This window comes from Felis catus, chromosome D3 (assembly GCF_018350175.1).
Source record: "Felis catus isolate Fca126 chromosome D3, F.catus_Fca126_mat1.0, whole genome shotgun sequence".
Taxonomy (NCBI): Eukaryota; Metazoa; Chordata; class Mammalia; order Carnivora; family Felidae; genus Felis; species Felis catus.
The window spans coordinates 68,928,264-68,955,642 of record NC_058379.1 but is presented as its reverse complement, the minus strand read 5'-3'; the positions used below and the strand labels follow the sequence as shown (position 1 = coordinate 68,955,642).

The window sequence follows — 27,379 nt, the reverse complement described above, 5'->3', positions numbered from 1 at the left end:
ATCTATAATACCTCTGGGTTAATCTACACCTCTCTTAGCTTTTAGCTTACACGTATACCAGCATTTGGTGACATCTCACAGCTGCAGTATCTGAAACTGAGCATGTCCAAAACAAAACTCGTGATCTTCTGCATAAAACCTGTCCCTCCTCTGGTTTCTCCTTCCTCAGAAAACGTACTTTCATTCGGTTCCTAATATGAGAAATCAGGGAATTATTCTTGATATCTTCCTCTACTGATCCCATCCCCCATTCCAATCAGTTAGCAAGTCCATCGGTTGTAGCTCCAGAATAGTTTCGAATCTGCTGTACCCCTGCTCTGAGCCATCAGCAGTACTTGCATAAACTCTTGCAGTAACTGCTTGCTGGTCTTTGCTTTTCTACTCTTGGTGCTTCTAGTGTTATCTTTCAACTTTTGCTGCTCCCCAATTTTATCATTGTATTGCAGAAATGCACCTTTAAAACAGTCAATCATATCGGGGCGCCTGGGTGGCTCAGTCAGTTAAGCATCCAACTCTTGATTTCGGTTCAGGTCATGCTCTCACGGTTTGTAAGTTCTGCACTGCAACGCAGAGCCTGCTTGGGATTCTTTCCCTCATTCTCTCTCTGCCTCTCCTCTGCTAGCGCGCGCGCGCGCACACACTCTCAAAATGAATACTAAAAAAAAAAAAAAAAAAGTCAGTCCTATCTAGTTGCTCCCCTGCTCAGACCCTTAATTAGTTTTTCATGATGAGATAACTCACAAGGCACCACATGAGCCCACCTTACCTTTCACCATTTTCAGGTATACACCAACCATGCTGAACTTCCTTTGGATCCTTGAACCTGCCTGGATCTCCCCGCTTCACCATATTCCCTCTGAAATAATTGCTCCTGTGCCCCTTTCCATTTTTAAAAATTACTTAGCCATTAATTTATGTCTGATACATGAAAACGACAGAAAGTGGACACAGTACGAAAGATGCATCGTGCAAAGCGGCTATTTATATTTTCCGTTTTTATGGGATCAGATTTATGAGTCATATTTTTTAATGGCTCTCAGGTATATGGTTTATTTGTGAACTTCTATAGTTTCATTTTTACCTTCCAATCTTTGATCAACCTGGAATTTATTTTAAGAGGTAAGGTAAAGAGCTCTGTTTTTTTTTTCCTAGTTATCTACTCAGTTATCCCAGTACCATTTATTGAATATTTCATCTGATTTTCTGTTTTAAAGTGCCACCTTTACCTTATACTATGTTCTCGTCTTATTTTAGTCTCTTCTAGTGTCCTGTGTGCTCATGTACCATGCCAAACTGTTTCTATTAATGTCACTGTATGGTATCTTTTTTTTAAATTTTTTAATGTTTATTTTTGAGAGAGAGAGAGAGAGAGAGAGAGAGAGAAAGGGGCTGAGAGAGACAGACATAAAATTCTGTAGCAGGCTCTAGGCTCTGAGCTGTCAGCACAGAGCCCGACCTGGGGCTTAAACTCACAAACTGCAAGATCATGAACTGAACCGAAGTCGGATGCTTAACCGACTGAGCCACCCAGGCGTCCCTATGGTATTTTTTTTTTTTTTTAAGTTAGTCCCATCAACTTTAGCTTTCCAGAATATTCTGGCTTTTCTTAAATGTTTAGTTTACTAAATGGAATTCGGAATTAATAAGGCTAGTTTTTTTTAAATCTTGTTGATATTTTTTGAGAATATGAATTTTTAGATTAATACCTGAACATTGGATGACTTTACAATCCTACAATTTCCTGTCTAAAAATGTTTTTTTTTTTCCATTTTATTGACTCAGGGCTTTTGTTACCACCATTTTAAAGATTTCTTCATAGATATTTATACATCATACTTGGATATTTCATCTTATCTTCTTGTCAGTGTAATAGAACCACTATATTTTTATTTTCTTTTTTTTTTTTTTTAATTTTTTTTTCAACGTTTTTATTTATTTTTGGGACAGAGAGAGACAGAGCATGAACGGGGGAGGGGCAGAGAGAGAGGGAGACACAGAATCGGAAACAGGCTCCAGGCTCTGAGCCATCAGCCCAGAGCCCGACGCGGGGCTCGAACTCCCGGACCGCGAGATCGTGACCTGGCTGAAGTCTGACGCTTAACCGACTGCGCCACCCAGGCGCCCCAAGAACCACTATATTTTTAAAAAGTGATTGTTTTTTAAAAACAAACAAAAAGCAGAAACTGACCCAGAAGAGAAAAAACTAATGGTTGCCAGAGGGGAGAGAGGTGGGGAAATGACCAGAATGGGTGAAGGCGAGTGGAAATACAGGCTTGGATCCAGTTACAGGATGGATGGATGGATAAGTCACGGGATGAAAGGCACAGAATAGGGAATATAGTCAGTGGTATTTGAATAGCCTGGGTATGGTAACAGATGGTAGCTACACTTGTGAGCACAGCATAATGTCAAGAGTTGTTGAATCGCTACCTTGTGCACCTGCAACTAGTGGAACATTGTGTCTCAACTGTCCTTCAAATAAAAAAAAAAACTACCTGTTTTTTGAACAGAGAAGGGTTGTTAATTTTGAACCCACTCTCCTTACAATATTCATGTATTGTTTGTAATCGATTTTTAGCTCATTCACAGCGCCTCTTCCCCGGTCCATAATCTATTTAGCCACCTTCCATTCTTCCTTAAGATGTCAGCTTAAAGTTCACTTTGCAGGAGCCCTTTCCCAACTTCCATGTCTCAGGGAGAGAGCTCCATATTACTTCGCTTAGGGAACCCTATACGGTTTCCTTCAAAGGGCTTCCAGAGTTAGAACTTACACAGTTTACGTGGGATTTTGTTGTTGTCGGACGTGTCTGTCTTCTGTCTTGCAAGCTGCCCGGGAAAGAATTGTGTCTGTTTTCTTCCTCACCCTGTCCTCAGCTCAGTGCATAGTTCCTACGTGCTACATAGTAGATACTGCTTGGCTGATGAGTAGACAGGCTGGTTAATAGGTTGAATGGATGATTGGACTGTCCACTTTTTGGAAATTTGCCTGTTTCTAATCTTTCAATCTATTAGCTTTATTTTGAATTCAGCACACTTTAAAAGTCACACGTTGCCCCTTGGGAACTTGATGTACGTGGGGTGTAGATTTTTATTTTTTATTTTTTTAATTTTTATTTTTAAAAAATGTTGATGTATTTATTTGGAGAGAGAGAGAGCATGCAAATACAAGTGAGCAGGGGAGAGGGAGGGGTAGAAGGAAAGGGAGAGATAGAATCCCAAGCAGGCTCCAAGCTTCGTGCAGAGCCCAACGCAGGGCTCGATCTCACAACTGTGAGATCATGACCTGAGCCGAAATTAGTCAGATGCTTAACTGACTCAGCCACCCAGGCATCCCATGTGGATTTTTAGAAAAGGTTCTCGAAGACGAATGGTTTAAGCATATCGGTTAATGTGTTCATGGTTTTGCTGATTCACTTTGTCAGATTGATTGGGTATTTTCCTCTTTCAAACTTGTTATTTTTGAGCAGTCTGAAATGTGGCACAAGTGAAATTACTCTGACAATAATAATTCTTTTATTTTTTTAAGTATCACTCCAAAATTTTGGAATAATTTAACACACTTCTCTGTTGCAATTTGTGGGATTGAGGCTTGGAGAGATCAAATACCCACTGCTACAAAGCTTCCAGTGGCTGGATCGGGTCCAGATTTCGAAGTTTTCTGACTCCTAGTTCAGTGTTCCCTCTACCATGGTATCTTCCATATCGCTGTACTATTAATTGCCTGTCTTCCAGGAATGTATTTGTAGTATTGTAGAGAGGAAAGTCTCTCACACCACTTTGCTCTATCAAGGCAATTTTCCTATGGTTAACTAACGACAGCATCATATTTTGAAAATTTTCCCCCTGTCAGTAGATCTCCGCCCACTTTTAAATGGCCTTTTTCTTTTTTTTTTTTTTCCAACGTTTTTTTAATTTATTTTTGGGACAGAGAGAGACAGAGCATGAACGGGGGAGGGGCAGAGAGAGAGGGAGACACAGAATCGGAAACAGGCTCCAGGCTCCAAGCCATCAGCCCAGAGCCTGATGCGGGGCTCGAACTCACAGACCGCGAGATCGTGACCTGGCTGAAGTCAGACGCCCAACCGACTGCGCCACCCAGGCGCCCCTAAATAGCCTTTTTCTTGAAGAGCAGCTCTAAATTCCCAGCAAAAATGAGCAGAAAGTACAGAGAATTGCCGTATATGCACCCTGCCTCCCTATACCCACAGCCTCCCCTCCTGTCATCATTCTGCACTAGAAGTGTTACCATTGATGAACCTTTCTTGACATCATTCTCACCCAGAGACCATAGTTCATGTCAAGGCTCACTCTTGGTGGTGTACTTCCTGTGGGTTTTGACAGATGTACAATGGCATGCGTCCACCGGTAAGGAATTATAAAGAGTAGTTGCACTGCCCTAAAAATCCTCTGTGCTCTGGCCCGTTCATCCCTCTCTCCCCACTGACTCCTGACGGCCACTGGGCTTTTTACTGTCTGCAGAATTTTGCCGCCTTTTCTGGAATGTCACGGAGTTGGAATCCTACAGTTGGTCGCCTTTTCAGAGAGGCTTCTCTCACTTAGCGACACACGTTTGAAGACTCCTCCATATCTTTTTGTGGCTGGCTTGCTCCTTTCTTTTTACCACTGACGACAGCACTTCATTTTCTGGATGTACCACAGTTGGTCCGTTTACCTACCAAATGACATCTTGATTGCTTCCAAGTTTGGGCAGTTACGAAAACTGATAGAAACGTCCATGTGCAGGTGTTTATGCGGACAGAAACCGCCAGCCCATTTGGGCGAGTACCAAGGAACGTGCTTGCTGGACCGTGTGGTAAGAGTATGTTTAGTTTTGTGAGGAAACAGAACCTGTCTTCTGACACGGCTGTGTGATTTTTGCCTTCTCCCCAGCAGTGAAGGGCGGTTCTCGTTGCTCCGTGCCCTCACCTGCGGTTGGTGTGGTCAGTGTTCTGGACTTTGGCCTTTCTCGTGGGTTTGGAGTGGTATCTTGTGGCTTTGATTTGCATTTGCTTCATGCCACAGGAGGTGGGGCATCTTTCCATATGCGTATTTGCCATCCGTACAGCTTCTTTGGTGAGGTGTCTGTTTAGGTCTTTTGCCCATTTTTAAATCACGTTGTTTGTTTTCTTTTTTATGTTTTTAATATTCTCTTTTAACACTTGTTTTTTGTTTTTTGTTCTTTGTGTTTTTTTGTCCCTTAGGGCAGCATCTAGTGAAAATACACAGAAAGCTTTGAGGACATTGAGAATGGTTTATTTTTGCAAAGGAAAACTCCTGTCTTTCTGTTTTTCTCCTTTTACTTTGTCTTTCAGTTATACCTGCCGCCACTTGCGGAGATATGTTTATGTGTTGGACAAACTGTATTTCCCCCACTATCACTGTTCTACGCTTCAGCATTGCTTCTCGACCCTCAGTGACAATGGAGAGGAACTCTTGTCTTTAACTTGCTCTCACATTCTCAGATCCTATGCTTCCAGGTTATTAACCTCTGCTGTCTGTTTACTGCATGCTGCATGCTGTATGTGACTGATAATCGCATGTTTGAACGGGATACATGTCGGTGAAATGATTGCCGAGGAGATTTCTATTTGAAATGGTGCTAAATGATGCCTTAAAATAATGGCTGGGATTTGTTGCCTTGCAAACGTCTTCTTAAGTACTTTATGTTTCGTGGGAGAGAGAGAAGCTTTCAACCACACAGTTGTCACGTAAACCTGACAGAACTTTTCTATACTTTGCTCCATTTGGAAATCTTTTGATTTATGTGTAATAGTTGGGAGGTGCTCTGTCTGGTTTCTGTATGAATAGACTCTACCGTTACTGTTAATTACTTATGAATTTTGGGTTCTCTTCCTCGCTCTGCAAGCACCCCCGAGAGCTGACCGTGGCATTTCACCCATATTTGGATAGAAGCACATTCAGCTGAGCAGGTTTGATTTTATAAGGTAGAAATTGTCCTCTGGGGTTTTGCATTTCTCACTCATTTGTATGTAGAATAGTTACAAAATCAGTAAGTTTCAGTGTGTCATGGGTGAATGTAGATTAAACAGAGCAATGGTGGGAGTCACAAGAAAGAGACAAGCCACTGATGTCAAGTATCAGAGAAAATCCGTACGTGCTGTGTAGTGTATATCACACGCCAAAGTAGAGACGTAGTTTGACACGACTGCTTTGTATTTTGTAGGTGGCATTTTAAACACACATTTTCTGTAAGTCAGGAATGACTTGCGCACCAGCCCTATACTGTTAGCTAGGTATGATGTTTGAGGCAGTGTCTTCAGTGCAGAATGACTTCGAGGAGGAAAGAAGAAAACTTCCGTGACCACCTTCTAGAAAAGAGCAAGCTTTGGAATTAAAATAGATCTCTTCAGCTGAAGAAACATACAGAAGCTTTACACAGCATAAGTGAAATTTGACTATTATTTTGAATACATTTGGATTATTAAGACTAGAAGGTAGTGTGACATCTAAGCTGACGGCCTGTTTTTGGTGGCAGAAATACTTACAGACCCATAATGGTGTTGGTCAGACTCATAATTAAGCCCGTAGAGACGTTTTGAGACATAAAGAAAATCAGAGACAGAAGTGTTAAGTGAAGATAATGGAATAAGCCCTCATGCATATAATATGGAAGAATTTATCAAAGGAAAGCCATTTACTTTCAGCTGACTCTGGGAAAACGAGTGAGTGTCGGGTAAGTGATGGTGTTAGGAATCGGGGACAGAAGGTGTCCAGTTGCAGGGAACAGAGAGCCGTTGCTAATCATTGAGCCTCTCGAGTGGGCAGCGTAGCTATTCCTGCCCAGATTTCCTAGTGGACCCACCGAAGGTTCCTCCAGAGAAACAACCAGCAAGACGCACGGGCATGTGTGCGTGTGTGTCCGTGCAGAGAGAACGAGAGATCGAGAATTACTTTAGGGAATTGGCTCTTGTGACTGTAGGAACCGGCAAGTCGGAAATCTATGGGGGCAGGTTGGAAATTTCGGTGAGTGTTAACGTTACAGTCTTAAATCTTAAATCCACAGTGCCGGGCAGGAGGCCAGAAACTCAGGCAGGATTTTTGTGATATAGTTTTGAAAAAGAATTCTTCTTCCTCAGGAAACCTCAGTCTCTGCTCTTAAGGCCTTTCATTAATTGGATGGGGCCTACCCTCATTAGAGTAATTTTTTTTTTTAATGTTTATTTATTTTGGGAGAGAGAGGGTGTGTGCACATGTGCAAGCAGGGGAGGGGCAGAGTGAGAGAGGGAAAGAGAGAATCCCAAGCAGGCTCCTCACCGTCAGCACAGAGCCCAATAAGGGGCTTTATCCCACGAACCGTGAGATCATGACCTGAGCCGAAATCAAAAGTCGGCCACTTAACCAACCAAGCCACCCAGATGCCCTGGTAATTTTCTTGCCTTAAAATCAGCTGATTAACCTTCACAGCAACGTGTAGGTGAGTGTTCGCCCACCCTACTGGCCCCGTAGCCCAGCTAAGTGGGCACGTTAAGGCCACCACCACACCGTACTTGTGTTTTTTCTCCGTGTGTCTTCATGTATGACATGTCTGTCCCACCAGACTCCGAGCCTCGTGCAGTAGACGTGCCATCTGACCCCTCGTTGTGGGCCTAGCAGCACCTCACACCTGCGCGCTGGTCACCTGTATTAGTTGCTGCAGGGTTTCACCATCTGCTGTTTGTACCCGAGGCCGCTATCCGCTTGCCTCTGGGTCACACCCCTCCCCTCACGGGGACAGACAGGAGAGAGGGATACAAGGGGAAGTGGGAAGGTAAAAGGGAACAGAAGGGAAAGGACCAGGAAGACAGAGTCGGGAGACGTGAAGAAAGTCGAGAGGGGAAACATAAAGGCCAAAGCAGCATGGGATTCCTGTGTGCCTTCACCCGATTCCTGGCAGAGCTGAAGTACCCTCTGTTTCTTGGAACAGCATTTTCTTTCATGTGTTTTCTTTCCTCTTTTAGCACCCCTCCTGGGGCCCCTTCCTCATTCTCAGGAGGTTGTTCGGTACTCGCATCTAGGGTAGAAGGTAGTAAATAACCCTCCGAAGGGCATGTGTTCAGTGCATAGCCCTCCTCGGGACTGAAAAGCCTGTAGGCTGCCTCTAGAAGGAAAATCAGGCTGTGGTAGACCCAGGTAGATGGGTTGAGGAAATAGTCTGAGGCCAGGAGAACTCTATGGCATTTTTGAAACGCTGTCCCTTTGCAGTCCTGGCCTCTCTCCGACTGCCAGCCCTCTTCTCTCACCTTATTCCAGAGCTGTTAAACCAGGTGCACTGTCTCCTGGCCTCCAGACTCTGCCAGGCCCTGACCACCTTCTCTGAATGGCAGAGAGGAAATTCAGCGATTAGGGGCGTGGGCACTGGAGGTAAGGCCACGCCCCCTCCTCCACCGGCTTTGCATCCCAGCTCCACCCCTTTGCTGTCTGGGGCAGGGGGCGTGAAAAGCTTGCATTCTGGACGGACCTCAGAATGAGCTTGATTTTCACCAAGGGAGATGCCTGGTCACCTTTGTGCCACGTTCATGCGCAAGTGACTAACATCCTGCATCCACAGTGACACGTGGTCAAGTGTAATGTAGTCTCTGCAGTTGACACATTTTTCTTTCAAGAGACCTGTGTTACTTAGCAGGACAGACCAAGCCGAATGCCTGAATGGAGCCATCTCGGACTCACTTCACAGTCTCAAGTAGCTTTTGGTTACGTAGTGTGATCCTCACGCCAGTCAGTCTCTGGAGAGAAACATTAGTTTATCCTTAAAGAACTTGACCTCAGTCTAACATGAACTACTGCTCTAGGTAGAAATCTCAGTCACTGTGCTGCAAACTTCTTCCCGGTGTAAGAATTATTTCCATAGCCTCCCTGAGAGAGTGCTTCTGGGTGCTTCCCATGTCGGGAGGCAGCAGGGTTCTTACTGTTTCACTGTTAGAGGGTCAGGTTGAGTCCACCTGCCAATAACTTTCAACCATTTTAAAATTTGTTTTAATATACTAAAGATGTGGTGTAATCCTGGATTATTTTGCACCCATAAGTTGCAAATGTAACATAAAAAATGGTAGAAAATAGTGGATTTCTTTTTAAAAAAAATTTTTTTAACGTTTTTATTTATTTTTGAGACAGAGAGAGACAGAACATGAAGGGGGGAGGGGCAGAGAGAGAAGGAGACACAGAATCGGAAGCAGGCTCCAGGCTCCGAGCCATCAGCCCAGAGCCTGACGTGGGGCTCGAACTCACGGACCGCAAGATCGTGACCTGAGCTGACGTCGGACGCCCAACCGACTCCGCCACCCAGGCACCCCGAAAATAGTGGATTTCTATAAAGAAATATCTACCGAAAGTTATTAAAATGCTAATATCTTGAATTTATTATTATCCTAGGGAAATAACCCAAGGGAAGAATGATATCTAAGAACAAAATAAGGGATTAGTCAAGTAAACCGTATTTTGTCAACTCAATGGGAAATCATGTAGCCATTAAAAATATTATAAAGAGGGGCACCTGGGTGGCTCGGTCAGTTAAGCGTCTGACTTCGGCCCAGGTCATGATCTCGCGGTCTGTGAGTTCGAGCCCCGCGTCGGGCTCTGTGCTGACAGCCCAGAGCCTGGAGCCTGTTTCAGATTCTGTGTCTCCCTCTCTCTCTGCCCCTCCCCTGTTCATCCTCTCTCTCTGTCTCAAAAATAAATAAACGTTAAAAAAAAAATTAAAAAAAATATCATAAAGAAAAATAGGGGCTCCTGGGTAGCTGTCTGTTGGGGGACCGACTTCGGCTCAGGTCATGATATGGTCTGTGGGTTCGAGCCCTGTGTTGGGCTCTGTACTGACAGCTCAAAGCCTGGAGCCTGTTTTGGATTCTGTGTCTCCTTCTCCCCCTCCCCACCTTGTGTTCTATCAAAAGTAAGTAAACATAGGGGCGCCTGGGTGGCGCAGTCGGTTAAGCGTCCGACTTCAGCCAGGTCACGATCTCGCGGTCCGTGAGTTCGAGCCCCGCGTCAGGCTCTGGGCTGATGGCTCGGAGCCTGGAGCCTGTTTCCGATTCTGTGTCTCCCTCTCTCTCTGCCCCTCCCCCGTTCATACTCTGTCTCTCTCTGTCCCAAAAATAAATAAACGTTGAAAAAAAAAATTTTTTTTAAAAAAGTAAGTAAACATTAAAAAATTTATTTATATATATATCATAAAGAAAAATAAAGAGGGGCACCTGAGAGGCTCAGTTGGTTAAGCCTGCGACTCTTGATTTCGGCTCAGGTCGTAATCTCACAGTTTGTAAGATCGAGCCCCGTGTCGGGCTCTGTGCTGACAGTGCGGAGCCTGCTTAGGCTTCTCTTTCTCCCTCTCTCTGCTCCTCCCCTACTTGTGCTCTCTCTCTCTCTCTCTCTCTCTCTCTCAAAATAATAAACATTTAAAAAAAACCATGGAAAACATTCGATATAATGTTGAAAAAAGAATATAAAATTATATACTGATATTAAAACTGTTATATGCGTGCGGACAAAAACTAGATAACATACAAATACTTGCGGAGCATTAGTGAAATATACATGACATTTAAAAGAATTTTAAATTTATTTTTTTAGCATTTAAAAATTATGCAAATTGAAATTACAAGTTTCTTTGTTTTTTCCTCAGCCCTCCCTCCACCGTCCCAAGTTAAATGTATATCTCTGGCTGTTGGTTTTTTTTTTTTTTCCTTCACCACCATAACATAATGTCATTTTATTAATTGGCAAAGAACTGCAGTGGTTTATGGGAATAGATAGGAGTTCCTTCAAGTGTGATCACAGAAAATTTCTCCCATAGCTTATTTTAGCATTTTTATAGTTTTGGGGGGGGGGAGGGATGCTTTTCTTAACGGAATTGGTTTATTATTCTAAGTAAGCACAACATTAAATCATGTCTCTAAACTATAGCACTTTCAAATTTAGCAGTGTTTTCACCCATTTGGTATGTCTTTCATACTGTGGTTTAGAAAAATGGCATCTGGTGCCATTTGATTGCTTTGAAAGAACTGCATCCTCAGTCTGAATCTAGGACAATGTCCTAATGAGTTTCCTCAAAAGAGGTTTTTTTTTTTTTTAAATTACTAGAACAGTCTTGTCATACTGTATACCACTCTCTAAATCTGTCATGAATAAATATTTGCAGCCATAGTAATAATTTTTCATGCATATGATACTGTCTTAATAATTTTGTTGTGGCTATGTGCTTTATTGATTTCCGTGCCACTTCTGTGGCACGAAATGAAATGCATTATTCCACTTAAACCATTATGGTTTCCTTTTGAATTACGCATTCACTGCTTGATCCTGTCATCAAGCTTATTCTATTTTCTGTAATGTGGTGTTTGGTCTTGAGATTTACTTCTTTAGTGCTCAGTGGCATGTAAGGCAAAACCAGACAGGTAAATTCAGATCAGAAAAGTTGGAACGAATAAACAATATGTCGTTAAATTTTTTTTAGAGTCACTCCTTTAACGGAGTATGTTTCCTTGTTTGGGCCCTTGGGATTGTCTTTTTTTCTTCTCAGGAATTATAGGAGTGAATCGTGGCTGTGCATTCTGGAGAGGAGAGGAGGGCAAGGCTTGACATAGCAGCTGCCATCTTTGCTTGGTCTCGGAGCTGAGGTAGACAGCTTTGCCTACCGCCTTCCCTTGGCTTCTGTGACAGCAGAGTCCTGGCTTTCTTCCCACCGGTTTGCCATTTCTCGGTAGGCCTTTGTTGTAAATGTTGGAATTCCTTAAGGCTTGCTCCTGAGGCCCTACTCTCTTTTCACTTAAACTCTCACCTCACGGGGCACCTGGGTGGCTCAGTCAGTTAAGCATCCGACTTCGGCTCAGGTCCTGATCTCACAGTTCGTGAGTTCGAGCCCCGCGTCGGGGTCTGTGCTGACAGCTCGGAGCCTGGAGCCTGTTTCGGATTCTGTGTCTCCGTCTCTCTCTGTCCCTCCCTTGCTCACACTCTATCTCTGTGTCAAACATAAAAAATAAACATTAAAAGAAATTTTAAAAACCTCTTAACCTCAGGCATGTCCATCTCCTTTTGTGACTTTACACGCCATCCACGTGTCAGTACGTCCCAAGTTGGTAACTCCAGCTGCACTTGTGAGCTCCAGCCCCACACTGTCAGCTGCCCTAGTGTTAACATCACTGCACTCACACCTCTCCTGCCCCGTCTCCCAGGCCAACTCTTAGCCCTTCTGCACAAACCTTGTCTTTTTGTCTCCTCCGTCTCGGCAAGTGGTGTCTCTAGCCGCCAAGCTCGTCTCATGAGAATCCTCAGCATTTGCGTTCTCTCTCCCCCCGCGTCCATCCTCACTCTGTCCATTTCAGTTCTGTATCCAGAATGTACGCGGAACGTGTCCTCTCTTCCTCTGTGCCTGCTGCCAGCCGTGCCAGCTCACACCACCCTCACCTCCCACGCACATGGCGAGAACCTGCCACCTGGTTTCCTCGAGTCTCACTACACAGCCCCCCGGCCCCCCAGTCCCGTCCCCACCCCCCCGAGCAAGCGCCTGCAGAGACCCAAAGCCACATTCCAGCTCTTGCTTGTTCAGATCCCTGTGGCGCCTTCCCTCTGCCCTCAGGGTGGCACTTTCCCTAGCCACACCAGCTGCCTTTCTTTTCCAGGATTCGCTGGCCCCTTTTCCGTCTTAGGGCTTTTTACATGTTCTTTCCTGTTCAGAATAGTTCCCTACTCTGTATTTCCTACGCTTGTTACTTCCTTACAGAGGTTTGTCCCTTAACCCCAAATCCATTGTTATATTTAATTTTATGTTTCCCCTCACATACGTGCTCTTTTTCTCTCTTAGACTGTAAGCTTCAGGAGGACAGAAAATGTGTGCTTTTTTGAATCCACTTACCACTAGCGCCTCATGTGATACTTAGTCCACAATAGGTGCTTCGTATTTACCTGGAAGGGATGATTTTAGTTTATTATAATGAACTTTTTGCAGACTTGCCCCGTCTAATAACGGCTCCCTTTTCAGAGATTACTTGGGAGAAGCAGTAAGGTGGCAGTCCTATTAAAATGCCACTACCTCTTCAAAAAAGCATTCAGGGTAGCACCATTAGATAATGAAGTATTCTGGTTGTAGTTTCCCTAGTTCTGCCTGGCATGTATGGGATTGCATTGCTTTTCTCTCTCTTTTCCTTAAACACCTCATAAGCTTTCTACTCTTTGGATTTACGTAGTAAACCACGACCATCCAAGCAGTATCAACATGCTTTGAAAGATGCCTCATCAAAATGCAAAAATAATATTTTCTCTGGTGGCTCTAGCTGAGCAGAAGAAACTCAGAGGGCAAAGTAAAATTAGTTTACGTGAAATTTTGCCTCTTAAAATTGAAACACAATACTATAAGATAACTGGAAAATCGAGTAGTTTGAACAAGCTCTGTCGCCACCCTCCACCCCAGAAGTTTTCCTTTGATACAGTAAATTATGGAAGCTGGTGGCTACAGTAATAGTAATAGAATGAAGATTCAGAAATGTGGATAAGAAATAAAGTGTATCCCAGTAAGTATTAAAAATTCTATTTAACTTCCTTTTTAATTCAAAACTATTTGGTAGGCAAGCAAGCAAATTTGTTACACTATACCTAATCAGAAATGTTTTTAAAAAATGTTTTCGGTGTGTTCCACCTATGAATATTGGTAGTATTTATTGATAGACCAACAGTAGCATTAAAACCCCATTCAAAACAGATGCTACACTAGCCTGCCATGGTCATCTGCCCTGAACCGTCACTTAGTTGTACAATTTATTGTCCAGAGGGAAGAAATTTATTTATTTATTTTTAATTTTTTTTTTTTAACGTTTATTTATTTTTGAGAGAGATAGAGACAGAATGCGAGTGGGTTAGGGGCAGAGAGAGAGGGAGACACGGAATCCGAGGCAGGCTCCAGGCTCCGAGCTGTCAGCACCAGAGCCCGATGCGGGGCTTGAACCCGTGAGCTGTGAGACCATGACCCGAGCTGAAGTCGGACACTCAACCGGCTGAGCCACCGAGGCGCCCCCAGAGGGAAGAAATTTAGATGAAATCAATAATTAAAACATAAAAGATACTTATTCTGGGAGATGGATGCAATGAGAATTTGGGCATATGAAACCAAACTTAGAAAGAAATAATAGAATCCTAGGGAAAAACAATATGAGATTCATACTTGATTCAAAAAAGTGGTCATCTTTTTTTCCCCGCCCAATGCTCTCAGGTATAGAGAGCATTGGTAGAGGAGGCACCCAGATCATAGCCATGTATTTGTGGTGTATAGGTGTAACCAGAGTTCCTGAAGGTGAACGCGTTAGATAACAAGTTACAATTTCTCGTGCAGGTTAGACTGTGTATGGAGTGGGTACAGAATTCCCCTAGCTGGATACTCTTCCCCTGGGGCCGCCATTTGCAGGGGATTCCATGTGCATATTCAGACACGCAGACTTGCATAACTGCTTATTATAGAAATATTCTTGGTCACTAAATGTCCAACAGACTTAAACTTACAGGGTTTCCCATATATGGAAGAAAAGTGATTTCCACCCAGTCTCCATGCCCTGGCATGTCACGATGCCAGCCCTTACATTTATTTGACTTCTAGAATTTAAATAGGTGGTGATGTAAATCAGAGTTCATGTTTTACCTACTGACACTGAGTAACCCAGTCATCGTGATGTGCTTTTCAATGTGGCTGCACAGTGGGAGGGGCACTTATTCTAAGCTCATCCCTCTAAGTTAGATTGACAACAAAAGGATTTATTTCTATCTTATAAAAGACGAGGAAGCAGAGAAGACTATAGAGAAGTTACATGGTTTGGCAGAGATCACACAACAAAGCGGAAGTAGAATCTAAGTGTCTTTAAGGGTCTCTGCTATGATCAGAGTTTCGTCTTTACTGGATAATACAGCGTGAGAAAGTGAGATAAACCCATCTCACCATACATGTGCGGAACGAATTACTCTCAGTAGATAGCTTCTTCTATTTTTTAAATATCCTTCATTCACTCCTGTTACATTTTCGATCTCCACCCTGTGTATTTGAGCTGGAATGGGAACTGAAGAGTCCCTAATTTTCTCAGGCATTTTTCCACGTGCATTCTTACATTGATCTAAACTAGAATCAGATGTGTTCCAACAGGCCACTTGTTTTGCACAATAGTTCTACGAAGTAGCTGTCTATAAGAGGCAGTTCATTAAAAATTAATTTTTAAATGAACTTGAGATGTATGGTATAGATTTTCTAAAGGCTGCATATTGGAGCATGCATATAAAATATTTTCCTTGCCCAGTAGTGCTAATAGTAGCTAATATTTATTGAGCTCTTGCTCTGTAACAGACACTGTTCTAATTATTAACTATTTTTATTTTAATCCTCAAGGCAGCTCTATGAGATAGTTAATATTATTATCCCCATTTGATACACAAGGGAAATGATGCATGGAGCGATTTAATCCTTGCTAGAAGATGGTAAAGCCAGTATTGAAACCCAAATATACTGGCTCTAACTTTTCTTTTTTTTTTTTTTAAATTTTTGAGAGAGATTCAGAGTGCAAGTCGTGGGAGGGACGGAGAGAGAGGGAGACGCAGAATGTGAAGCAGGCTCCAGACTGTCAGCACAGAGCCCGACGTGGGGCTCGAACCCATGAACCGTGAGATCATGACCTGAGCTGAAGCTGGATGCTTAACCAACTGAGCCCCCCAGGCACCCCTGAAAGCCCCACTTCTAATCTTTTACTGCCTCCCATCAAGCCTTTTAACAACAGTATGATTTTATTAAGTAACTTTGCCTTTGAAATTATTTTGACCTATCTTAGGACCTACTACAAATCTGATATTCTGTGATGATTATATATTTTCAGCTAATTGTGTTTAAGTTCTTGAACTTCTGTTCTCTATACATTCAACAGTTTCACTTGAGGTACTTTATAAAACTGGCTAAAATTTAAAATTGAAGTGTAGACTATAGATACAGAAATTCAAAACTGTATTTCTTGGTTCTTTAAATTCTGTGTATGTACCATTTAGTCTGGTTGCTACTCTCTAAACATGTAGTGTCTCTTAGTTTCCAAAGCTACTAATCCTTACAAAAACCCTTAGACATCTCAGATGTCTAAGTTTGGTGTTAATTTTGATATGGATTTGTTGGTTTTTTTTTTTTCCCTTCTCAAAGTGATAATAGATACAAGCTGTTCTCAAAAGGTCTTTGACCAGATTTCACAAAGCAAACATGTATAGGCAGATTTTCAAAGTAACCCAAAGGATACGTTGTGCATTTTACTTGCCACTGGGAAAATTAAGAGCAATTATCAACCGAATATAATTTCTGATAGTGACTAAAAGTCTTACAGCTTCTTTGTCATTCTGTTTAATGACTAACAATTGTGCTGCTCTTCTAACATTAAAAAGGCAAATAAGCAGAAGCTTTCCTGGGGACTTAGAAGTAGAGTTACATATAGACGTGTGTGTGTGTGTGTGTGTGTGTGTGTGTGTGTGTGTGTGTGCGCGCGCGTGCGCACTAGTATAGATAACATTTATATAGAGTTTTGAAGTATTAAGCTTGTTCTTGTTGTACCTCTCATTGACACGAATAATTTCTTATGTGCATTTATTTTCAAGTAGCACACAGTATAAGCCAGTAGTAAATTCAAGTCCCTGTTACTCTCGACAGTAGAAATTTTAAGAGTTTAATGTAGTCTGCATCCTGGCACACGGGGCTCGTGACAGCATTGGGAATCTGGCAGAGAGAGCAATTTCTGTCTTGTTAAGGTAGGTCCACCTTTTAGGATTCACGTCCCATCCTTCAGTCCTAAACTTCCTAAACATTTAAAGGTAACAGTGGAACTACCTATAGTGATACTTTAGTATCTTTTCTGTAAAATGTTAGATAGTAACAGAGATGTTAACAAATCAGTCTAAAACCAGGGAATAAATAGCTGCAGGTGTAGTTATTTCATGTTCAGTAAGAAAACCAGGTCTGGGGAATACTTTTCATAGTTTAGCTGGTTGTACAATGGTCTCTGGATTTCTTTTACTGTCCTTAAATGGTTAGGTTGGAGAGCCTCATTGTGGACTGAATACTGGTCAGTAAAACACAATGGGCAATCATCTATGTTTTTTTTTTCCTCCTTGCTGTCTTGTCCAGTATAGCGATACATTACTGTAGCAAGCAAAGTATTGAAGCAATGTGTTGCGACTCTCTAGTTTGAAGGAAAGAAGAGAGCTTTGCTTTTCATCAGTTTTTTAATATTCCTTCTGAAGAATCACTATCTTTGGATTTCTTTGCCCGGGCACTAAATTGCAAGAGGTGTCCAGGCTACAGAAGTTTGCATGACACTTGGTGTGACTGTTACAAGAGTCTGTGGCATTTCCTGTTACCACGGTTTTGAGACGTTTTATTTCATTCTCACTGTCTGGTTTTCTAGTCCCTCCCTTCCTCTTGCGAATGTAAGGATGACAATAGTACCGTTTCTGCATCAAAATGTACGTACATTAATGATTTTTGGTCCCACTGAAAGATGGTCCACACGAGCTGGAGTCACGATAGAAACTAAGAGCCACTGATTACAGACTTATAAATGCAACTCATTTATGTCCATGATTCTTGGGTAATTTGTTCTTATTCTACTTTTGCTCTGTTGGCCTGCATTCTTGTTATTAAGTCATTTCTGGGCTTAGCCCGTTGTTTGGCAGATAGTACATATAGATTGCTTTTTTTTTCCTTTTTTCAACTATGTTAGAGACAGAATATGGTAACAGCGTATCATCTGTTGCTTCACGGTACTCCATATGCCATTTAGAAGTTTAATCAGAACTGTAAAGGCAGAGTGTTTTTAGCCCCAGAGAAGGCACAGCAGCTGTACCGATATTCTTTTTTTTTTTTTTTAAGTTTTTATTTATTTATTCAGTTAAGTAATCTCTGCACCCAACGTGGGGCCGGAACTCACGACCCTGAGATCGAGAGTTGCATGCTTTTCCAACCGAGCCAGCAAGACGCCCTTGTACCCATATTCTTGAGGGGAATTTCTCAGTTATGAACAACCACGTCTTCAAGACTCACTTTTCTCTTCCATTGTCAATGTTTGTGCCACAAAGTACTCACTGACAAAGACGATATATTAAGAACACCCACCTTCCGTGTACAACCCCCCACCCCCACCCCGGGTGGTGTTGAAGAAGGTAAAGCAGACTTTATTCAGGGAGACTGCCACAGTGGGGTTTTGCAATAGGGGAAAGAGATTAGGCTCTCAACACTGAATCTGAAAAGGAAAACGGGCTTACAGCCAAGCAGCAGATTTGGGGGAGGTAGGTGTCAGTGACTGGAAGATTACTAAGAAGGTAGGGTAATTCTTCACTAAACTGACGTAGGAGGATTCTTACTGAAAGGCTAGATCAGATATTACCTGGGGGATATCGGAGGGTGAATATTTGATCAGATATCAAGGGTGGGGGGACTCTGGCCAAGCCAGCTTGACAGGATTCTTACTAAAGCTGGGCTTCTAGAAGACATGTCCAAGAATGGAACCAGTTCATGCTCAGGAGCCTACCTGAGCCTACCTGAGTCTGGCCAAGGAGAGAGTCTCTTTGGATCGTGCACTACCAACGAGTGTGGCCTTCCTCTTGACAATCAGATAACCACATCTCTTTGTCCCTGGATCGTCTGAAAGCAGTGCTTGGATTTATGAGTTTTAGTAAGATCCCTCTGGATTGTATATTCTCTTTGGTTAAAAGCTATAGACATACCTAAAAGCCCTACTTTGAAATTGTAAAGTTTGGCAGGAGTCACGTTTGTTTTTGACGTGAGTGAATATGGTGAAAACCTCATAATGATGTAATAGCAGAAACATTTCAAATTTGAGCCTCCAAGAGGTTAGTCTGACAGATTTGGTCCATAAATAGGATAGGTGGGTGGATGGGTGATCTCAGGTAGACTTCACTGACTAAAGTGACTTTTAAAGTGATTTGAGGATAGGTGTTTGGTAGATTCGTGGGTTGTTCCCAGTGGGGGGGGAGGGGGCGTCCTGAAAGAAGATGGAGGGAGGAGTGGGCGAGTGAGACAAAGTGTTCGCTTATTAGGAAGGAGCAGGGACGGGGACTGGGTGTGGGAGGAGAGGAGACCGAACATTCAATGAAAGTTTGGTGGGGCCATCTGGAGATGAGGAAACATGTGCCTGGAATGTTCAGAGAGCCCCACTGATGAGAGAGAGGAGACCTGTACGGAGCTCACACCCCCAGAAGAAGGAACGACAGCAGATTATCGTGTTTCATTGCTTAATAAGAGAGACAGTGAGTGGGCAGAGCGAAAACTGAAGTGATTATCAAGTGGGTGCCCATAGAATTCACCATTCAAATTAGGACCCTTGAAGAGAATAAAAGGGGACTCTAATCCTCCCACTGGGACCGAGTGCATAAACTGGGACTGTCCTGGGCAAATTGGGACAAGTAACTCATGAACAGATCACAAAGACAGGAAAAATTAAAAATCTGACTTTTGAAAGTGGTACATCATAATATTCCTAAAAAAAAAAAAAAATGGTAACTAGTTAAGAATCAGATTCTGACCAGGATCAGCGACCCATCACCGAGGCCTGTTTGCAGGTGTTAGTGTTTTCGTGGCTGTGTAGCATGGTGCTTAGGTGTTGGGTCAGGCTGCCTAGGCTTGTGCCGGGTCTGCCACTGAGTAGCTGGCAGTCTTCGAAGACCAGGTCACGTGGGGATGATAGGGAAACCTGCCCCACCCTGTGTTGAGGTTAGGTTTCAATGAGATACTGTATGCAGAACACTTAGCTAATGCTAATGTCACATATCAAGCACCATTATTATTATTTTTCCACGCTTACCACAACAACTACTCCTATTTCTATAGTGGTGGTTAGCCTGTTTTCCATTTAAATTAAAGTACTATGTGCTTTTAGCTTTCTGGTGTCGCTGCTAGTGTCTGCCTTTTATTTATAATGACAACTCAGTAATTAAAGAAAAATAAGTTTGGAAAAATATTTTTCATTCCAGCTGTAACATAATACAGCTCACACCTCACTATCTGCCTGCCAGTTCTTTTCAGAAGTAAACAGACTTTTCACAGTCGTTACTGAATTATTGAATGCAGTGATTCCCTTTTGCGCTCAAGTAAATCTTAAAGATGGTTTCAGCAGCATTGTGTTTTTCAAATCCAGTTTCCTGTTCTGCAGGGGGTTGATGGCTAAAGAGTAAGCATTTAACTTTCTGTTTTAAGTAGGAAAGAAGTAACTTAATTTTGCTAGGGGTGGGATGGGGTGATCTTGGCAAACAAAAATAGTGATGTGTTTTAGAATTTTTTAAGCTTTAGACAATCATTTAAAGAGATTCATGAGATGTTTACCATTAATTCCACTGGAACGTGCCCTTCTTCCATTCACTTGCATTTCTAACTCCTTTTCCCTAGAATGTCTTTCTCCAGATGGCCACACAGCTCACACACTCACTTTCCTTACATCTTTGCTTAAATGTCACCTCCTCAGTGAAGCCCTCTCTGGCTGCCCCATCCAAAACCAGAGCCCATGTCCACACTTCATTCTTTTTTCAGCCTTATTGTCATAAATGATGTTCTATTTATTTATTTGTTTTTTTGTTTGTTTATGTATTTAAGACCTTTAAAACATTTCTTAAATTTTTTTTTTATTTTGAGAGAGAGGGGAAGAGAATGTGAGCAGGGGAGGGGCAGAGAGAGAGAGGGAGAGAGAGACTCCCAATCAGGCTCCACACTCCGCTCGGAGCCCGACTCGGGGCTCAGTCTCCTGACCATGAGATCATGACCCAAACCGAAATCAGGAGTTGAATGCTTGACTGGCTGAGCCACCCAGACGGCCCATAAATGACAGTCATTTTAGAAGCGCTGTGATAGTTCTTCATGCCTCCGAGATGTATAGTGCTGGCGTAACTAAAACTCTGTGATGGAATAAAAATGTGAGCTTGTCTAATACCTCAGTAACCCAGTCCTTACGGGAGCGAGCTTTCTTTTAGTATTGATTTGCATGTAAACAGGGTTAGGCCAATCTGATCTTGGTTTGGAGTGAGTCGTGCCGGCAGAGTTGACCAAGAACGAAATAGCGGCACTGTTTCAAATATAGCCCTCTGGAGAGAAGGCAGAAATAATATTTTTTCAGCTGAAGAGTTTGTACTGCTGGTCCTGGAGACCCAAGAACCCTGCCTGCCTTCTAGTTGGGGGAGAGGAACAGCCTCATCTTAACCACAGCCCTGTATGTGTTAGCTGAGCCTGCTGTAACAAAATACCATAGGCTGGGAGGCTGAAACACCGTGCATTTATTTTCTCATGGTTCTGGAGGCTGGAAGTGCAAGATCAAGTCCTAACAGGATTGATGTCTGGTGAAGGCTCTCTCTCCCCCTGGGTTGCAGATGACTGCCTTCCTGCTGGGTACTCATGTGATCTGTTCTTTGTATGTGCACGGAGAGAGAAGGGCAGGGAGACCACTCTTCAGCGTGGATTCTCATAAGAACAGTAATCCTGTTGAATCAGGGCCCCACCCGTATGACCTTGTTTAGCCTTAACTACTTTCTTACTCCAAATACAGCTACACTGGGGAGTTAGGGCTTCAACATACGAATTTTGGAGGAGCACATACACTCAGTCCATAACGTGCTGCATCCCATATTATTTCTGCGTTTAGTTCAATTAAACATTTTCTGAGAACGTTTTACATATATAGGTACCATACTGGGCACTAAGGAGGCCAAAGTGAATTAGTCCGTGCTCAAGCACTTAGTATTTTAGTGAAGGAGATAAACAGGGACACAGCTAATTAGAAATTGTGATCAGTGTTTTTTCTAAGTTTGAAGGGTGAGTGGAAAATTTGCCAGGCAGATTGATGTAGGAAAGGGAAGGATACACCCTGAGGTTGGCCTGAGCAAAGGCACGGCATGTTCGGGAACAAGCTGGTCAACATGGTGGTGTATGAAATGAAGTAGGCAGGGTGGCCTTGAGCCGGAGATGCAGAACTGCTCTGTGGTCTTCCCTCATGGTGATAACAACGTTACCTGAAAAAGTGGGGAGTACCTAGTATGGTGATTTCTACAGTGAAAAAATTAGGTTTTAAAAGCCTAGAATGATTGGCATTTATAATCTGCAACAGGAGACTAATTGTGCAAATAAAAGATAGTGGTGCAAAGCACGTAATTGGTGGCATTTTAAGGGAGTAAATTCTCCATACAAGATAAAGTAAACGTATATTCAGTGTCATATTTGGGAAATCAGGGTGAAATTTAAAATACTGTGATTATGAGAAGTTGGGAAAAATTATGCAGCACAACTTCAAGTGAGGGAAAAGAGTAAAAATCTTTGGTTTTCTCCATCGTTCCTGAAGTTTCTACAGAAAATTTCTAAAACTTTTTTTTTCATATGGATGCTTAAAAACCACTTTTTGCTTACCATACTGCCTGAAACAACACCAAGAACATTCAAGACGTAAGAAACATTGGTTTTCAAAATACTGGGCATCAGGCAACATAAGAAACTAATACCTAATGGCTGGGAAAAGATGGGAGTGAGCCCTGTGAGTATCACAGCTTACTGTTCTAATAGAATTTCCAGACCCCTGCTCGGAATTAAACAGCTAAAAAGGCAACTGATCAAACCATAAAAATACTCAATCCAAAAGAAGGCAGAAAAAGAAGCAAACGGGGGAAAAGAATGTTTGGGACAAATAGAAAACTAACAGCAAAATGATAGCTATAACCTTAGCCATCCATAGCAGTGGTCAAAAGAAAGTGGGAGTGACTTCAGAGCACAAGATATTCCCAGGAATAAAGAAATTATAGTGATAAAGGAGTCACTTCTTCAAGAGAACTATTAGAATCCTAAATGTATGTACCAAAGAAATAACAGAGCTTCAAGATAAAAAGTAAATAAATAAATAAGCAAAGAGAAATAGAAGATTCCACGATTATAGCTAGAGATTTAAATACTTCTTTCTCCATAATTGGTAGAACAAGTAGACAGAAAATGAGTCTGAATATTGGAGATTCAGACAGTGCTATCAACCAATTTGGCCTAACCGACATTTATACAACACTCCAACCAGTAACAGCCAAATACACTTTCTTCTCATTTGCACACGGGAACATTTATCAAGAAAGATCACATTCTGTGCCATCAAGCAAGTCTTGATAAGTGCAAAAAGGATTCCACTCATGGAAAGCATGTCCTCTGATCACAGAGGAATTACAACAGAAATCAATAATAAAAAGCTCTCTGGAAAACCCTCCAAAGAAATCAAATAACATTCTTCTGAATAACCCATAGATCAAAGAAAAAAATGAATGGAATTTTTAAAAACTTTTTTTTTTTAATATTTATTTATGTGTTTTGAGAGAGTGAGCGTGCGGGCAGGGTAGGGGCAAAGAGGGAGGGGAGGGAGGGAATCCCAAGCAGGCTCCGTGCTGTCATTGCAGAGCCGCGTGCGGGGCTCAAACTCAAGAACCACGAGATCATGCCCTGAGCTGGAATCAGTTGGCTTAACCAACTGAGCCCCTCAGGTGCCCCAAGAAATGAATGGATTTTAAAAAGTTATTTCGGTTCAGGGGCACCTGGGTGGTTGAGTTGGTTAAGTGTCAGACTCCTGATTTCAGCCCGGGTCATGATCTTGCGGTTCATGGGATCGAACCTCTGCTTTGACAGCACGGAGCTTTAATGTTTATTTATTTATTTTGGCTAAAGAAAATACAACAGATCAAAATGCTACTAAAGCAGTATTTAGAGGGAAATTTATAGCCTGAAATGCCTGTAACAATGTTGGAAAAGACAAAAGGTGTCAATCAGTGACCTCAGCTTCCACCTTGAGAAACTAGAAGAGCAAATTAAACCAAAATGAGGAGACTGGGGGCACCTGGGTGGCTCAGTTGGTTACGCATCTGACTTCAGCTCAGGTCATGATCTCGTGGTCGCGAGTTCAAGCCCCACGTCGGGCCCTGTGCTGACAGCTTGGAGCACGGAGCCTACTTTGGATTCTGTGTCTCCCTCTCTCTCTGCACCTCCCCCCACCACTCACACTCTGTCTTTCTCTCTCAAAAATAAATAAACGTTAAAAAATTAAAAAAAAAAAGAGACCAAAGACAAAGAGCAGAGCTCAGTGATACAGAAAATGGAAAAGCCGTAGAGCAAATCAATAAACAGAAGTTCATTTCTTGAGAAGATCAATAAAAGTCTGTTGAGTAAATTTGGATGTATATTGTAGAGGTTCAGAGAACAGGGAGTAACATTCTCTTTACTAAGTGGGGAATCAGAGATTAAATTAAGGTATATTTATATAGGAGCACCTGGGTGGCTCCCAGGACAGGGCCCGTCACGGGGCTCAAACTCATGAAACCGGGAGATCATGACCTGGGCCGAAGTCGGATGCTTAACCGACTGAGCCACCCAGGCACCCCAAATAACCACTTTTTTGAAACACATTTATATAGAAAAAGATTTTAAACTGGAATATAACTACAGTTCCGAGTTATTTCAAAACCATGCTGTGCCAGGGAGACAGGCTTTCTGCTTTGAATTTCTCCCATAAAATCATCTTCACCTCCACCCTTGACTTTTCCTGCCAGAGCGTATCTCTTTGTTTTAACATCCCTGTAACCCTGGGACACCCTTGAGTCCGGACACTTTGCTCTCCTGGATGACATGTGGCGCTTCCAGCAATTCTCCAAAACAGAAACTACGTATTGGTGGCTGGTGGTCCAGACTCAGCCCAGAGAGCTGCTGTGGTTGGTTTGCACGGTGTTTTTCAGAAGTTAGAATTTGCTGCCACCATGACAGCAATTAAGAGTTGACACAGCTGGTAACCGAGAGCCCACGTTCCTCCATGCTGAGAATCAAGGGGAACTGACTGGTGGCCTTTTCCTTATGTTCCCCGTGAGGCTTTTTGCTTTTCCGTCAACCTGCCATCACAGCAAGTCTTAGTAGCTGTCACTGCCCTCATCACTGCATTTTGTAAAGAAGCTTGAGTTTCTGGAAAGTGAAGTGCCCAAGTTCACACAGCTAGTAAGTGGACGACTGCTGTTTAAACCGAAGTGTGTCTGAATTGGTTTGAATTCCTTTCTTTGGAACATCAAAGACAAGGCTATTTTTATCTGTTATTTCAGTCGAACAGTCGGTCTCTGTAAATATTATATGCTGCTACCTATAGAGCCTCGAGTAACAAGTTTATCACGTTATTTAAATTATGCAAGGTTAAAATTGACACTCATGTGTCATTTCCCCTAAATTCCTTAAGTCTGGATTTAACCTAGGCTGCTATCTCATTTCCTGTTGTTGTTTTAATTTTTTGAAAGAGGGATTTTTTTAAAATATTTTTATTTTTTTAATTTTTTAAAAGTAATCTCTGTGTCCACCGTGGGGCTTGAACCCATGACCCCGAGATCAAGAGTCACATGCTTTACTAACTGAGCCAGCCAGGCACCCCTACTTTCTCATTTCTAAAATTTTGACATTTGTTGTCTTATATTGTCCAAATAAGTTACTGATAACTTATTGAGAAATATGTTCATTATAACACCATTTGCCTATTTTAAAACTTTAACAGGATTCCCTCCTGTGAAAATAACCAACCACTCCCAGAGAACAAGGATAGGTGGGCACTGATGTCTTTAGTTTTCTGTTTTCAAGAGGAACACAGAATTTAAACTTCGCTTTGAATAAAAATTGTCTGTGATTTAGATAACAATTTGTATCTTTCATCAAGAAACAAATGTCTCTTCCCCACAAAGACAGACTTGTATATTTTAGCTTAATAAATATTTACTTTTTGTCTGAACAGATTAAATTCTTTAATCCCAGACTGTTTGTGTCTGTGTAAATAGTATTGTTATCAGACTAGGGCTCGTGTTTTCAGTTTTCCACACACTGACTACTTGACAAATAATTAAATACATCAATTATACAAAAGTCCATTGGAAATAAATACTAATGTATGCTATGAGTTAATGAACATTTATGGTATGGGCCGTGTACTTTGCTAAAAATAAAGTATTAACCCTCCCCACCTTAGCTTAAATTTTAAAATAAATTACACAGTGTCGTGTTCTTAATAAATTATCTTTTGCCCAAAGCTTTCTTTTTTGCAGGAGGTGGGGTGCTGGTGCTGGTGGTAAGGGAGCATCTTCTACTGTTATTGTCTCTGTTGATTAAAGAATGAACACAATATCTAAAGAGTTCGGTACAGAGGATGTGGTAGAGACTTGGCTATGACACAGACCTTGGGCAAGCTACTCTCCCTTGGCTTCCTCTCTGTAAAACAGGGACAGCAGTGCCCTCCTTATAGATTGTCCCTGGCACAGATTTCTGTAAAGGCCCAACCCTGTACTTGGTATGTGATAGGCACTCGATAGACGGTACTATCCCTCCCCATCATCAACGAAATGACCTTACGGTTTTTACTAACATGAAAGCATACTGTATGATGACGATGTCTTCTAAGGCAAATATTGTGACATGTGACTTATTGTAAGTAAATAGTAGAAACACATTGGAGAAATTTAAGTATTCAGTGTGTTAGGAAACTTTATAATAGGTCACTGTCCAAGAAAACTGGAATCGTGGGAGGTCTTTGAGCCTACTCTGTCTCTACTGAATACTGTCAGATGCCTTAATCAGTTGTAATTACAGTCGAGTGAAAAGTCTGTGTGTGGCTCAGAGATATCCTGTTCTAGGTAAGTTGCAGGAAAGTATAGGTCAGTAAATCTTGTACGTGAACACATTGAGGTCATCATGGAATAGGAGGAGCCCAGGATCGGAAGTAAAAAGACCAGGGTTGTTCTGTCTCTCAGCACCCTGTGTGACCTTGGTCAGTTGTTTTTCCCCTCTTGTTTTTCCTCAGTGCCCAAAAGAGGGAGCTGGCTTATATCTCTGACATCCCAAACATAACGTGCCAGTGCTATTCCGTGTTGTATTGGAATTATCTTGTACAACAAAAAAATCTCTCAAGATTAACTATAGCTACAGAGCCAGCAGAGGGAGCACAAAGCATGAATTTATGTCTGGGTCTTAGGAAACTTGGGGGGTTTTATGTGGTTAAATATTAAGCACAGCTCTTCAAATGGAAGGTTATTTCTTATCAGGTTATGCTCACCTTCATTTGAGCTCGAATTTTGTTCAGAAGTGGTGATATTTTTGCAACTACCTCTAGAATTCCACCTCTATAAATTATTGGTAGTTGCAAGAAAGAGCTGTGTTCTACAAGGACATTTCATAGTGATTATTTATTTGTGAGGATCACTATGGTTTGTATCCTGTATTGTCGAATATATTTTAATTTTAAAACATTGTAATTTTATGTCAAATATTCTGATTGATACTCTAATAACTGCTGTTTGGGCTTTAACCCAGAACTAAAAGGGACTGTGCCTTCAAATATTACAGGGTTTTAAA

General features: G+C 42.1%; 1 protein-coding gene across 10 annotated transcripts in view; it reads left to right on the top strand.

The window, feature by feature from the left end:
- DYM (dymeclin) overlaps nt 1–27,379 on the top strand; it is a 352,035-nt gene that overhangs the window by 198,917 nt on the left and 125,739 nt on the right. For 2 of the 10 annotated variants that reach the window (XM_045042256.1, XM_045042255.1), the window contains exon 13: nt 5,313–5,477. The exons of the other annotated variants lie outside the window; for them this stretch is intronic. In XM_045042256.1, the coding sequence (XP_044898191.1) occupies nt 5,313–5,477 (165 nt within the window). The remainder of the gene's footprint in view (nt 1–5,312; nt 5,478–27,379) is intronic. 10 annotated transcript variants of the gene reach the window in all.